The 15804-nt window shown below is 36.2% G+C and overlaps 1 protein-coding gene across 3 annotated transcripts in view; it reads left to right on the top strand.

The window, feature by feature from the left end:
* Positions 1 to 15804, top strand: part of IQCH (IQ motif containing H) — a 73336-nt gene that overhangs the window by 4146 nt on the left and 53386 nt on the right. For all 3 annotated transcript variants that reach the window (XR_010072438.1, XM_063345715.1, XM_063345713.1), the window contains exons 5-8: positions 2226 to 2348; positions 12865 to 12976; positions 13721 to 13849; positions 14794 to 15008. Coding sequence is in view for 2 of the 3 variants with exons in the window: in XM_063345715.1 (XP_063201785.1) it covers positions 2226 to 2348; positions 12865 to 12976; positions 13721 to 13849; positions 14794 to 15008 (579 nt within the window). In the remaining variant the exon portion in view is untranslated. The remainder of the gene's footprint in view (positions 1 to 2225; positions 2349 to 12864; positions 12977 to 13720; positions 13850 to 14793; positions 15009 to 15804) is intronic.

The following is a 15804-nucleotide window of genomic DNA, read 5'->3' on the forward strand; positions in this document are numbered from 1 at the left end:
AGAAGTTAATATTCTCTCATTATTAATAAAGATGTGAATGAAAGATGTTTCTAGGGGGCTCTAGAATATGCAAATAACAGAAATAGCTCGACATAAAAAGTGGTTTAGTTACTGATAATACAGATTGTTTCACGATTAATATAATGTAGTGCATTCATAAAGGAATTGGACTCTATTAGAAGCCATGCACCGCATGCATCTGCAAAACAGAATTACATAATGAATCCGATTTGTTGGCTTACTGCATGATAAAAATGCTCTCCGCTCTGAAATGACTTTTGTATTGAAGTAGAACAAGATTGGAACCATTTAACTGTCCTGGACATGTCAAACTGTTCTGTATACTCCATATTAATAATTGAGCACAATAATTCTTATTCTCATTGAGCATTATATTAGTAATAATGCAATATTCTAATAGCAATAATGTTATTCTCATCTTTTTCTTGTTCTACATCAAAATGGTTCAAAATAGTTTAAATTTTAGACTTTGGGTAATACAGATTGATAGGTAATGTAAATGGAAGAGGCCCATGATACCATCTGCATCAGATCCTACAAATGTAGAATTGTCACTTGCTGTACATCTAAGCTGGGAAAGTAACTTTTATCAGTTTTTTTTATTAAGCATTTCAATTCTTGTTATCCTGAGTGGAATCTCCCACGCCAGCATTGATCATTTCACTATCAGTCTGAGTGGGGAGTCTGCATTGTGAATCATTTCCGATTTTAATTGAGAAGGTACTCATTTTTCCCCCAATTCTTGTTTTATAGCACAAGCAGTTTCCTTTCTGTACAGTGGTGTGTTATAGTAATAAAATAAATACCACAAAATCACTGATGAGGTGAAAATTGAACTTTCTGTCTCTGTGCAGCCATGTGGGTAAAAGAGTAATTGGCTTGGATAATAACTTTTGTTCTTACAAACCCAAATCTAAATGAGCATCTCTTTGATACATCTGCTTGTAATTACTATCAAAAGAAGAGAATATATTGTGCAGATAAATAAATTAAATGATTTTTAGTGCTTTCACAAAGTAATACAAGTGTTTAATAGTTCAAATGTACCTCTAATGATTCTTAGACTTTTTATGGCATATTTAGTTTGTCAAAAACTAGAGTTCTCATAAATTTATTTTTTATGTTTACGCAATAGAAATATCATCAAAGAGTTCTTGTGTGTAAATAGCTTAGTTGGATCTTACTCCGTAAGGGAGCTTTTTGTACTCCTGCATCCATGTAATGGGAATTAAGCACATATGCTGCCAGGGCCCCAGCTCCTCTGAATTACCTGAGCTCTGTTGACTTCTCTGGTGATACATTAGATTCTGCCATTTGAGGATTCTTCCTTAGTTGGCATTGGTTGGTAAATAAACCCTGCTAGATGCAGAGTCTAGTTAGCAATGGTATTACAATAAAAGTATTGGGAGATACTACTACACTTGATATAGATCCTGGTGTAAACTAAAGCACATGCATTAAGATGAACCAAAATGTTTTCAACTTAAGAAACTTCTCCTCTACTAAAAATATATGGCATCACTTCTGGCTTTTATAAAAAAAAAAAATGTGATTTGGATACTTTTTATAACAAGATGAAACTTTAAAACTATTTTTCTATCCATTGGGATTTAAATAATAAAAATTTTTATTAGCAAAATAGCTGAATCCATTCCACGCAGATAACACAGTATATTAAGAAACTACTATGTTTTAATTTTTATTACTCTAAGGATTTTTTATTTCCTCATTTACTTAAAAGCAAGTGCTCTACCTGCATTGAGTCAATGGGCCATGACTGATCCAAAGAAGCTGTTCTGGTCCATCAGATCAATGATTCATGAATTAAAGTCCCTGACAAACATGGCCAAGGTAAATGGACTCTTAATAATATCTATCATCTGTGGGAAGAATGCACATATAACACCCGTTCAATATATAGGATCAGGTAAATGGTATTCACCTGATTGTCCTTTCCAGTCAAAGTTTAACTCCAAGGTGCACAAATTTGGAAATTTCACAGCTTGTAATGAAATTAATTGAATGAATTTTGGCACAAGCATATATGTGGATAGTAGTTGTGTGCCTTGCTAAGTTGTGCATGAGCATAGTCAAGTAACATGAATTTTTATCATCATTTTGCAAGTTTATGAATGTTAGCCAATTCCTGCTTATGAACACTTCTAGTGCAGTTATTTTAAGAATATGCATATTATATATTTCAGCATCAGCTGGAAATGGATATGAAAATTATGCTTGATCCAGAGAACATCAATAATAAAGCTGTTTTAAAACAACAGAACTATGAGACCAAGCTGCCACTTATAACGAAGAAAAAATCTGATCCTGTAAGTGACTTATATTATCTTATGGGCATTAATTTTCACTATTGAAGTTAATACATATCAGATCTAAATAAATAAAAAAAACAAGTGAAAGTACCTCATGGTTTCCTACTTATTGACGTTGATACGTAATGATCAAAACATTTTGAGTGACAATGCTGGGGAAAAACAAACCTGTAGCATAACGGGTTTAGGTAGCAAATCCAGCAAAAGTGTGCATGGGAATGTGCATGGTACGTCATCTTGGTAAAATCGGGGAGTGAAGATAAGCAAACTGGAGATTGTGGAGTTTAGGATGTGACCCAAAGATCAAGGAAGAAGTTAAAGGGGTTTTGCTGACAAGAATGAGCTTTCAGTTGCTCGTTCTATGGCCATTTCTTAAAAAGACAAGAATACATTGTGTTTCAAATGATAATGGGATTGTTAGGAATGAGTGAAAAATGCTTGTACTTTGTTTTGATGCTCTTCTAATTGATTTTTTTTTTTTTTTTTTAAAAAGCAGTCCTGCCACAGGATTGCTGACACTGACCACAAATTCCTGTCAACTGAAAAAACTAGGGATGATACCGATTCTGATTCTCTTTCCTAGAGTGACTACATGAATTTAGGTGTCGTTTACATCTTACTTTTCTGACATGGTTTGGGAGGGAACGTCGGGTTCTACTTCTTAGCTCCATGGTGGGAGCACTTAGTTTGGAATGTGAGAGACAGATTCAGATCCTTCTTTTCCATGTCTTATAGATCCTAAGTGCCCTTGCTACCAAGCGACAATGTATTCTGAAGCACAGCCTTTTTTCTATTTCTAGTTAAGCTGTTTTCTTTAGTACAAAACAATTATCCACCAAAACTGAGACTGAACGCTCCCACAACACTCTCCTCAGAGTCCCTGGACTTGTAGCATCAAATCACCCTTCTGTTTTTGTCTCTGGTCTGAAAATGTCCAAGTTGTGTAAGATTAAGTTTTGATTCTTCCAAATTTGTGTTCCGCAACCGCTGCTCCTCTTGAACATGTAGATGATGCTTTCTGGAAAGTATGCTTTAAAAAAAATTTAATAGGCACAGGCATCCCTCCAAAGATCAGTTATGTTCACAAATTTAGCACAGCACGGTGGTCCACATGAAAGAATATGCCCAATGGTCTCACAGAAGGATGCTCTTCTACGATTTAATTTATGTAATAGAAGCATTATGCAGCAAGCCTAGTGCTATAAGAGACATTCTAGGGTATTTGGTTTTAAACAACATAAACAGAATCTGTGAATGGCACAGTTGTAAGCTGCCACTTATAAAAAATGATTTTTTGAAAGCTGTTGCCCAGACTAAGAGGTGATTTGTCTAACCCTGTGATATAGAGTTAATTAGAAAAAAGCATCATGGCTAATAGCTTTTTAGAACCACTCTAAAACACTCACAGAGAGGAATATTATACTACTGCAGAGCGCCATGTGTTTTACCACTCTCACTGAAACATACTGATCAGAGCAAACTTCTTAACGTTGACTTCAATTATAAACATTTAGTGTAAATTAGTCAACTCTCTGATACAGATTTACAGTTGCTAAGGAACTGTTTATGACGGGGAGATGGGCGGCAAAAACAAGTAGGTATTTCCTATCTCTAATTTATTCTACAGCATTTACTGAAGTAAATGCTTTTTAGAAGTTTTCAAACCCCATGACATAATCTGTGTTTTTAAACGTTCTGGCTTCACTGGGGGTAAGATTTTGCAATTAGATTTGTAAAATCCAATACTGACGTTGTGAATGAAGACATTTTTGTTAAATGTGATCCACACTAGCACTTAGAGGAATGATAGTTATAGATCACCAATAATAACTAAAATAAATTGACGTGTAGTTGCAGGTCTAAAATTATATGGTCTAGTTTTGAAAAAAATGTAAATTAAAGTAGGCACAAGAATTAAGTTAGGTGCTACCTACCCTGGTTTTACTAATCAGCCATTAGAGGGCAATATTTGTACGCACACATGCGGGCACACACACCCGCGTATACGCATGTACATGCCCTACATATGTACATAAGTTCAAAGATTATCTCTCAAAAAAATCAGTGGCAGAAGGACTCTCGTTGAAGTAAATTAAAAACTAATTGCTCGGTTAACTGCATTCAGGTTTTTTCCAAGAGTTGCCAGCATCTGAGTTTTCAAGGTGACCTGAGCATTTAAAAATGTGATGAGATTAAAACCACGCTGGTTTTGAGGTGACTAGATAGGTCAAGCACAAATCTACACGGACTTTTTATTATCCTGCCATTTGAGTAATTTGAAAAATTATTAGGAAGGATCTCATTGTTTCATGAAAAATGTCTTCTTTTCTTGCTCTTTTGATATTATAAAGTTGCTGACACTGGATTTTATGACAGAAACTAAGAACAATTAACTATTGCCCTTTTGTACCTTTTTGGGTCTGATAAGCACTAATGCTTCATCCTCTGTAAAGTTCTGTAGTTATCTTAAAATGAGGACTGTGATTCAGTTTGAAACACCGTGGGCAGACTGGGAATCACTTTGTTTTGTAGCCTATATGGATGACAAATGAAAAATTATGAGTAGATGATTATTAAATATGTATACTTCCCATGGAGTATCTAGCAAAACAAACAGTGATGTGAATTGCAGCAAAAATAATTCTGACATACTGCTGCAATGTAGGAAAGATTCACAGCTATCCCTTTCATTTTCATAGGACTGCTGTTCTTTTATAGAATTATTCTGGCACTTTTTGGTCCTTGTTTTCTTATAAATGTATATTATACTGTAAACTTAGGAACCTTTTAATTTATTCATGAGGTAGAATTTAATATGGTGATGATTTCTAGCCTTTACGAGTTGCATCTTATATAGTGTGGCTCTAATGGTGATGGCAGCGATTCTGTGATGTGGTGTTTTTTGGTTTTTTTAAGCTAACTTATTTGAGCACATTCTAATCATATCCTCAGTTATTTGTTCTTTATTCAGTATTTGCATCATGCTAATCACTAAAGCTTATCACTGAAAGTCTGTTCATTTACAAAATTATAAAGTAAGTCAAAGCAGGGCAATTCTCTTCATTTCAAGTGACTAGAAGAAGTTGTAGAAAACAGGTCTTTTGGTCCTTAAAACCTGATTGCGTTTTGAATCTATGCATATGGTTATAATTACAGTCAAAGCATAATTTGGCAGTGGTAGCAGAATGAGACTTAAACAAATCGATGTCACACTACAGTAATTCAAAATAAGCTTGTTGCATTTGTATTATGGTATGTAATCATAATAAGCAGTACAGTGAATTAATAAAATCTTCTTGTCACTAAAAATAAAAAGGAAATAATTGGTGAGATAGAGTTAACTTAACAGATGACTATAGTCAGCATCCTTTCAACCTAGAAATGGGAATGTGAAGGTCACCCCCATCTCAGATGACAAACGTAGAACATTTTGTTGGTAAACAAATTAATCTTTTGAAAGGTCACCATTTGTTTTAAGTTTTTATCCAGTTCTTGTCATCTGGAATTGGAGATTGACTGTCATTTTGCTAGGCAGGGGTGCAGCCGAAGCTGCTGAAGCTGTTTCTGTACATATCAGCATTCCTTGACAAAACTTGGTGCCTGATTGTGATGCTATGGGCTGCTGGTTTACAGCTGTCTCCGGACAAGAATGGAGGCCCACCCCTGAATTCCAATAAGTTGGTCCTGCATATTCTGCCTCGTGTAAGCTGGCCTTTTGCCCACAAGTGAAATGTATTGTAGTTCAAGCCAGCAATTATCTTTCTTACTTCCTTCTGTGCTGCTTCTGTTGCCTTTTTCAAAAAGCAGATGTGGGATTCACCAAAGTTCTCCATCTATTCTCTTTTGCACCTGTTATGGCAGAATTTTGATAGAGGTAAATTCTGGGAGAGCTAGCAGTAGGCCTTAAAAGGAGAAAAGCTTATTTTTTCCAAGTACGTAGAAAATTGACAGTTCAGAGGCATCTCTGGTTACTTTAAGAGCTTAAAGTAGATAAGAATAACATATAAGACCTGTTGTTAAAGATGCCTGGTTGCTCCACATTGGAGGTTTAACGTTGGGCTTTCCAATCAAGTTGGACTTTATTTTCTGTAGATAAACAAAATCAGAGGGAAATAATATGTATTAATATCTTAGTGTTACATCTAATGGAAATTGTATTAATCGTTAGGTAGATAAAATGCTGGACTATGTAAATCAGAATGAGGACAAATGTTAATTTTCTATACAATTTTCCTGCTGAGAAATTTTCTTGAATAAAAAGACAACCAGTCATAAAAATTGTTCGTATTTTGAATCTCTTACAGAGACTGTTACAAATTTGACTCATCTGACTTTAGAATAGTTCCACTGACACTGGTGACTGTTTTCCTTTACTTAGCATTCAGTATTTCTGCACTGAATTCCATGTGCTGGTTCTCAGGCTTTGAGGACCGAAACTAGGTTATTTGAAACCAGAGTTAAACACTTCCTTTGTTTACTATTTATTACTAAGATTGTCAGAACAAGATTCTTTTTCCCAAACTGAGAGACTATGGAAGTGTGAGTGAAACTATTCTTTGTTACTGCTTCCTTGCTTTGCTGCTCAGGGTGTAAATCAAGATGGAAAAAATACATTTGTTTACCCTGTAAGGCTGTGAAACTATAAAATGCAATGAAATCCTACATTAATTCTCATCTAGACAAAACCAAAGCTGATCTGATCTGTTGTGGGTAGTAGGCTCAAGATTGGACTTGATGACCTACAGACATCCCTTCTAACCAATATTGCGAATATTTCCATGGTTCTGTGATTGAAAGTAAAGAGTGAAAATCACTTAGCACCTCTGCCTTTACTCCATTTGAGTTTTTTACAATCTGAACTGATTTTCTTCCATTGCTTAAAACTTAGATACCACCTCCTCCTCCTGCGTGAACAGCAGGCTCTTTGATATTTAACGCTTACGGGACAGACCCATTGGACCCTCTCACTATCCTTCCACATTGACATAGAAATCCTTTCTGAATTAGTTATCAAAGCAGCTTTGCATCTCTCTTAAAGCAATGCTGTCTAAACCATGCTTTCTTAGCTTGCTTATAATAATATAATGATCAGGTAGCTTCAAAAGCCTTGCTAAAGTCAAGATAAGTAGTATTTACTTTTTCTCCCCTGTTAACAACACTTGCTAACCTGTTGTAGAAAAAAATTAGGTTGGTCTGACAAATTTTATCTGGACAGGTTCAAGTTACTCATTTATCTGATACTTTCCAGACATTTATAACTAGCTTGTTTGGTTATTTGTTCAAGAATTTTCCCAAGAATTGTAGTTAAATCAATAGGGCTAGCATTCCTCAGCACATCCTTTGCCCCTTTGTAAAGATAGGCACTATGCCCTTTTCCAGTCTTTTAGTGTATTTTCCATTCTACAAGAGTCCCACCAACAGTTTTGAGATGGCTTTAGACAGTTCTTTAAGTATCCTAGAGTGTATTTCATCAGGATCAGCCAATTTGAAAACTTATGAGCACTATTTGATCTGTTTTGCCCTTAATGTAGCCTGAGACATCTTCCCTTTTGCACTACAATTAAGTGAGTTCATTCTACTCGAACTAGCTGCTTTTTAAATAATTATGAATGTACCTAATTATGTCATTTTTTTTATTACCCAGAAGTTTCTTCCTTCTTGCATCTCATTTTGTCTTACCTGTTTAAGCAAACAAGAAGCAGTCATCAGTGTACCCATTTTCTGTGTGGTTTTTTCTTCTTTTGAGATCAACAAAGAATGTATGATTTATTAAGTTTGATAACTTGCTATCCTTCTGATCCTGCTTCATCTCTGGCATAGTTTGAGCTTGTTTCTATAGTACTTTTTACTGGTGGAACAGGCAGGTCAACGAAGTTCCGGTTTCTTCCAATTAGACTTGCCTTCTGCAAGCTCTTTCCTGTCGCTTTTCTGGCCATATTGAAAACTGAGCTTACGTCCATTGATTTTATTTTTCTATGCTTCCTACTTCCCTTTGCAGGGATTATGAACTGTGTACATCAAATCTTGATAGGAACTTCTTAATAAAAAATATGAAGGTAGATGGCAACTGGGAGAAGACAATAATGAAATGATAGATTACTTTGTTATATACTTTTTCCACAATTACTATCAAGCTCTGTGGTTTTCTGATGTTTACTTACCAAATCTCGTCTATCTAATTTTCCTGATTGATAAACTGTAGTTTTGATTCCTGATAGTAGTAATCTTTTCTCGGCATTTAATACTAGTCTCTATTCTTTTCCTGGGCAACAAACGTATTTATAAATGTATTTATATTTTAAAAAAGAAGTTGTTCTAGATAAATATTGCTGTCTGGGTAAAAAGAAAACAAATAGAAAACTAATTGGAAAATCCCTGTGGTGTTACAACAAGTGCCCTATTTAAAACAAAGCAAAGAGGAAAAAAAATCAAGTGGGAGAGGTTTATCCACAGGAGAAAAACACTTTAGAAAGGGTAATAGAATTGTTTTTCTCATGTCCCAGGTTAATTACACTCAGAAGCGCTTGAAATGAAAAAATAGTTTTTCAGTACACTCCAAGCATATTGTAAGGCAAGTAAACCTTAGTCTGGACTGCAAATTAAGTGCTCCCTTCCAGCCCTATAAAACTGTACTTTAAAAGCAGCCATGATGAAGCAGGCTGTGTGCTGACTTCAGTAGAGGATGCTTGCTGAATCATAATCTTCATAACAAACTTCACCATAAGACATTATTCATGCAGGAAAATGTCTGAGGTTCCAGCCACCTCGCAGCAGTAACGTTTCCGTGGGTTCTGCCAGAGAGGAAGGAGCTGAGGTGCCTACAGGTTAGCGTTGTATAGAGTGTGATCCTTTGCTTCCATGCTGGATTGGGTCTGTCCTCACTACAAACGTTAAAATGCTAGTTAGGAGCTGCCAGTTCTGGAATATGCGGTTTAAAATTCACTAGGTTTTGTATTGATGCCATAAAAGCTCTAGGTGTGAGTAAAGGTTTTAAATTGCACTGACATAAGCAGCTGAAAGTCTATTGAAAATCTTTTAAAAAGATGCAATCTTTTAAATATCTTTTTAAGTTAAATCACTGAATAATGATAATAAAACTATATAATGATGCTAAAAGTAAACCTTTTTCTTGCAGTGCTTAATATTACTTTTATTATTTTTGAGGTCTTATTGCTGTAATTGAATTGGCTTAATTTTAGTGAAAATAACTGGTATGAAAGCATTTGGTCAAATTTTGCTTTGATATCTCGCTGAAGTCTTCAAGGGGGCAGTTAATGCAGCAAATAGGATGCTGAAAGAACATAGAAGAAGGGTGTCCAGATTGGGTGGAATTTTTGTCGGTAACTGTTTTGGGTGAGCTCCATAGTTCCACTGTGTTGCCTGTACTATGTAATAGGTGAAGCATAGTGGCACTGTGTAGTTTAAGTGAGAGCTTAAATTACATTACAGTTGCATCTGTCCTTATTTTAACGTGACGCCTGCCATGGACTTTGTAGAAATTAAGGATGCAGCAAAGAAGAATTAAATATCTATCTCCAGTTTAAAAAAAACCAACCAACCAAAAAAAAACCCACCACCACCAAACAAAAAACCTCTAGGCTGCTTTTGAACTCATACACTCCACCTGAATTGCTTTTCTTTGTAGCTTATTACATCTCTGAACCCAAATGAAATACATATGTTTCATGGCACTGTTTATCATAACAAAACTCCTGGGATTTAACCTACGATAAAACTGACCAATAGTAACATCAGTGATGCTTTACTGATACAATAGCGATAGCCTGAAAAAGGAGTCACTGTTTAATTAAATTTCTTTCTTTTTATGTATTTTTGTTGTGTCCTCAACAAACTGCTGGGGCTGAGAGTGAGTAGAAAAGTGTGGTTTATTATTCCTTTTTCTCAGTATCAAGCCACTTATGTGCCAGCTGGTATAAAGTTAATCTTTGTTATATGCTTATTGCTATCTTCTTGGAACACAAGGACATGAAGATTCATACATCTAGATCCCTTAAAGCATAATGCTTCATAATGGCCATAACTAAAATGAGTGCATATGATTTCTCTGAAAGATTCTCTATTATGATAAAGCATACGTATTTTCTATCTCCCTAATGTCTCTTGTGGACAGTGTTATTATACAAATTGGCAGGAAAAATTATAACAGTATATTTTGATCTATCTCATTTCCCTATTAGGATTACAAGCAGTTCTTTAGAATGGCCTGTCCCTTTCTATAAAGTTATTGGTTGATGTTATTCACTAATTACAACACAATAGTGCTCAAAGATCCCAGTCATGGCCTGGATCCTACTGTACTAAAAGCTATACATGAGCATGATCTTAAAGGTCCCTTCCAATCTAGAGAATTCTATGATTCTATGCTAATCAGTTATTAAAACCTAGTATTTTAAACCAGAAGTCCCAATGTGCTCTATAAAAGAGGTAAATACCATTATTCCCATTTTGCAGATCCATCAATATTTCCTAGCTTTCTGATTTTATGTATTTGATATTATTTTAAGGTAGTCTTATTATTCATAATGAAATAAATTTTTAAAAAGCAAATAAAAAAATTTTCCAGTACATAGCATTAGGTTATTTTCTTTGAACCCTCATCAGTGGGGTTCAGACATTTCTATCCAATGTAAGAATTTCTAATTTTTAGGCTAGCAGAGTAACTGATAACAGATTGTCACCCGCAAAAGCATGGGACATTTTTTTATTGGGCCTCTCAGCTATTTGCTGACTAAAGATAAGACTGTGGGATCTTGAGATCCACTCCAAATTGTGAGGGAGGTGTGCCCTGTTGCGTACAAAGCTGTTGGCTTCCTTTTCCCGGTCTGAGCCAGTTTCTTCTTTTCCCATTTTTATCTTGCCCCAGTCTCTCTGTTCCTTGAGACCTTCCTCTCTGTTCCTCTTCTGAGACTGCTTCCAGAACATTTCCTGGTCTTATCTGCCTGATTCTCTGCCAGGCTCTTTGTCCCAATGTTCTTTCCTAACCCTCCTGCCCCCAGCTCTTATTCCTTGTCCAATCTGCCTGCTGGCTTTCCTGTTTGCGCAAACACCCAGTATGTCCCTCCAACTACCATTCTTCTTATTGAGATCGATAATATAGTCACACCTGTGTGCTGGCACTTATTTACTCTACTGATTCAAATTCAGTCACATCCTCCTTGTGTTGCCTGGACCCAGCATGAAAGTTACTGGAGGACCTGTAGAGTTGCAGTTGTGGTTCTGAGCAGCATATGTTAGAGCTCACCTGATCCCTAGGTAGTTTGGCTGCTAAAACTAGGAAACCTTTATCTGGATTTCCAAAAATCTGTTGACAGAATGAGGTTTGATAGACTAGTGTTAAATTTTCCTTTTGCTTCATAAAATATTTGAGTTTATTTTAGTTGAATCTTTCATGTCTCTCTGGGTTTATCATTGTCCCATTTTTCTGGCATCAGCCAGGCAAGAGAAAACAATATAATCTTCTGCTAGTGGTGGTTCACTATCATCCAAATGAGAGATCTCAGTGAGATCACTTGCCTTGAAAGTTGCATGTGCTTTTAATCCACTAAATACCCAACGCTCTGTTTCTTCAGGAGTTGGGTACAACCCACTAAGCAAATGGAATAGTATGTGCGTTCCTAGTCAGAAAGAAACTGAAGATACTTAGGATATTGGAGAAAGAAAAAAAATGTTAGATGATAACACAGATTTTGCATTTATGATTTTGAAGTATAAGGTGGCAATATATTCTTTTCCCTGTGCAATGCTCTGTATGTGCAATAATAAGCTTAACAGTAAGACACATGATATCACTGTCCCAAAGGGATGTGTGTCACTGCTTGAATTCCTGGCACTTAGAACCAGCAGGTTCCATTTTTTCAGGCAGGCACAGGTTAATTGGGGAAGGAAGGGAGCTTTAATCCCCACATTAGCACAGCCTGTGTGGCACATGTTTCCACATCACATTATCAGGCTGTGTCATTCCCTGCTGTCCTTGAGGAACCCTGAAACTTCAGAAGTCTGTGATACTTACTGGTCCCTGATTTGTGAGGAGTTTCACGTATTTTAATTCCACTGGTATTCTTTCCAGAGAAAATTTATTTACATATTTGAAAGTATTTCCTTTTCGTTCTGGTACCTTGCCTGTGTATGCATTTTATATATTTAAAGACTGTTCTGTCAAGAAATACTATGTTTACACTATATTCATTAAAATTGAGCAAACTTCTTGTGATTCCTTTATTAACTAGTACACTGATTTTTGCATAGCAGAAGTCACAAGACATAATTGAATTTAATTAACTTTATTTTAAATTACTAAAGTAATGACAGTAGACAATACTGTAGCATGTTCATAAGTAGTAAAAGCAGTGCTTGTACTGGTACGTTATTAAATGTTAATGAAACTATTCATAGCAGAAATTATAGTTATTATTTATGATTGTGGGAGTAGAAAAGTGCGTCTTTGCAAATCCCGGATTTCTCTTTGTTAAAAGAAGATTCTGTCTCTTCCTAGGTGTGTGGTCAGAAGATAGTGAAAGGTCATACAGGTGGCAGCCTCTGGGGTTTGCCTGCCTCTCACCGCATGGATTCTCCCTTACCCTTGTTAGAAGAAGATGTAATGAAAGGTGAGTCATGGAGGCCCACCTGGGTACTGTAGAGATGTATACTATATAAGCAGTGTTGTTTGCTGTTTGCAGCAGGTATCTGGTATTCAAATTTTCTGGCACCTCAAAATTTGGAAGAATTGTGATCTCAAACATTGCAACGGGTAGAGATCAACTTTAGATTACTTACTCCATGTAGCAGCTAACTTAGGACGTAGCATATGTTATATTGGGCATTATCTTCCCGGAGTCGGTCATCTTGTAATTCACAGAGTTCAGTTGCTACTGAACATGGAAAGAAATGTGTGTGATGTATGGTTCTTGTATGACTAAATAACATGGTCAAAGTAAATGGTCATCATTAATGTCTGGTTATTAATCATTCAATCTTAACTAGATCTGCACTTGGACTATTTTAGCAATCAGTCCATATTTATGGTTTACAAGAGTTAATTCTCATCCGTTCTGCATATTAAACTGCCATTGTACAAGCATATAATTCCTCCTCAGAATCAGCACCATTACAATATCTGTCATGGATCTGTCGATTTTTATAGGCTAAGCTTACCTTCCTTGAAGGTAAAACATTGAATATTGGAAGATAAGAATCTTTCAATAAAAGAAAACTGCTGCTATTCTAGTTTTGATTTGTAATTGGAAGAACTTGAGTCTGCCTCTGTTTAATTCTTCCTTTGTTGTTACTAATTCTTTTTCTTTTGTAGCTGGAATGTATATGAATTGTTCAGTAATGTCATCCTCTTGTAGGTATTCTGAGCCTAACTGAGCAACGGCTTATCCCCCCAGCAGCAAAGACAACTCTCCAGACACCTCCTGTTCTACACAAAGCAGCACCTTTCCATGAATTTCACAGGCAGCACAAGAAGTCCGCTGTAGGTGAGTGCAAAGGATTGATAACAACCTACAGTTGCATCTCCAACTTCAGTTTCAGGCCCTTGTTTTATCTCACAAGGAAACAGCTGTCTGATAAGCAGTCACTCGCGTTTTTAAGAATACCAAGTGCACAATGGTGTACGTAAGCACCCCGTGTCTTGCAACTGAATGGGAATCAGTTTTCTCAATTGCCGTGAGGATTTGGTCCCTGATGATTGCTGAAATCCTGGTAGGCTCCTACCTGTATGTTTCAATTTGTAAGCTCCTGAATCTGGAGATCTGACCCTTGGTGTGAGTATAAAGCCAGTATTACGGTTCAGTCATGATGTGCATGACTTACAACAGCTGATTGAGCATCTATTTTGCCAGTGTGATTAAATGAATGACTCCTAATAAGTAAATATACTCTGGGCAATGGGATTCTGATCTATCACAAAGTGTACTCAAAACTGTTGTTGCTGCAGCTGCTTGTGGCATATGACATCAGCATGGAAAGGAGCACAAGCAAAATGAGCAGTGGGCTGAGTAGCAATCCTGTAAGTTTGAAAAGTTCTCCTGATGAAAAGGAGTGGTTGAAAACTAAAATTATATGTGGAATAACCTGCACTATAAGTGCTAATATTTTGACATTGTTATCCTGGATATATTGTTGGCTGGCATATTACAAACTTTAGAACATTATAGATTAAAACTTTGATACATTTTCTGATAGCCTAATCTCAGTCTTCACAATAGCATGTTATAGCATGGCTTGGCTTATGGCCATCCAGTGGCATTCCTCAATGTTTTTTGGTGATAACTCATGAAAATTTCAACCCAGTTGGACATGAGAGCAAACTGGAGCATGCCAGTGCCTGATGGTAGGTGTTAGAATATCAGTTTGATACCGTTGTTGCACTTCTTTTAACAATGAAACCTGCAATCAGTTTTTTTTTTCTTTGGTACAGGAGAGATTAGTAGTAGGGTGGACCCTGAGAATAGAGACACCACCACATTCCAAAACTCAAAGGAAGCAATTTATGGCAAATATTCCTCTAGCAAAGGTGACGCTGCACCACTTCCATCTAGCAGCTCCCTGGTTTCAGCAAGGAAATCAAAGCCGGTGTGGACGTATCCAGCTCAACAGTTGGAATCTGAGCTGCAGATTCCCTCTCAGACACAGGTATTTAGACAGTGAGGATAATGACGTTTTTATTCATGGTTTTAATATAATCTTTACCAGAGATGGTTTAGGACGTGACTGTAAATCACTGCATTGGTACAAGAGGGTTTGAGCCAACGCTCGTAAGTAGTAAATGTTGAAGTATAGTTACTTCATGTATTGCCAGTTTCAACTTTCTCCAGTCTTCTACCTAAATTTGTCTACTTTTTTACAGAACCTTAGAAAATAAGTCTAGAAAGGATGTTATGAGGTTATCTAGACCTCCAGGCAGAATTACCTGTACCTGTAATATTGCGGACAGATGTTTTTCTAACCTGTTCTGAAAACTTTTGGTGATAGCAACTCCACAGTCTCCCTAGGCCATCTGTTCCAGTGCTTAACTAACTGTCTTTACTGTTATAACAGAGTTTTTTAATGTCTCATCTAAATCTCCCTCACTGCAGTTAAGCAAATGTAGTGTTTCCCTTTATATTTACAGAAGACTGTATGGGAGTTTGACCTTGACTGCTTAATGCTTGCTGATTGTTCTTGATCCCCATGCAAAAGGGACATTTCTTTCTTTTTATGGCTAATTATTGTGTTCCATAGCAAACTGGAGTTCTGCTTGATCTTTCCAGAATTTTTGACTTTTGTGCCATTGAGGAGATCTGAAAATCAAAAATAAAGCAAACTTGAGAAATGGAGATTGATGAGTTATTAATGTAAATAAAAATAATTACCTGTATTAATGTAAATAATTACCTGTATTAATGTAAATAAAAAAATAATTTCAAAATTAGTTTGAAAATAACGCACT

Source organism: Chroicocephalus ridibundus, chromosome 9, assembly GCF_963924245.1.
Source record: "Chroicocephalus ridibundus chromosome 9, bChrRid1.1, whole genome shotgun sequence".
Lineage (NCBI taxonomy): Eukaryota > Metazoa > Chordata > Aves > Charadriiformes > Laridae > Chroicocephalus > Chroicocephalus ridibundus.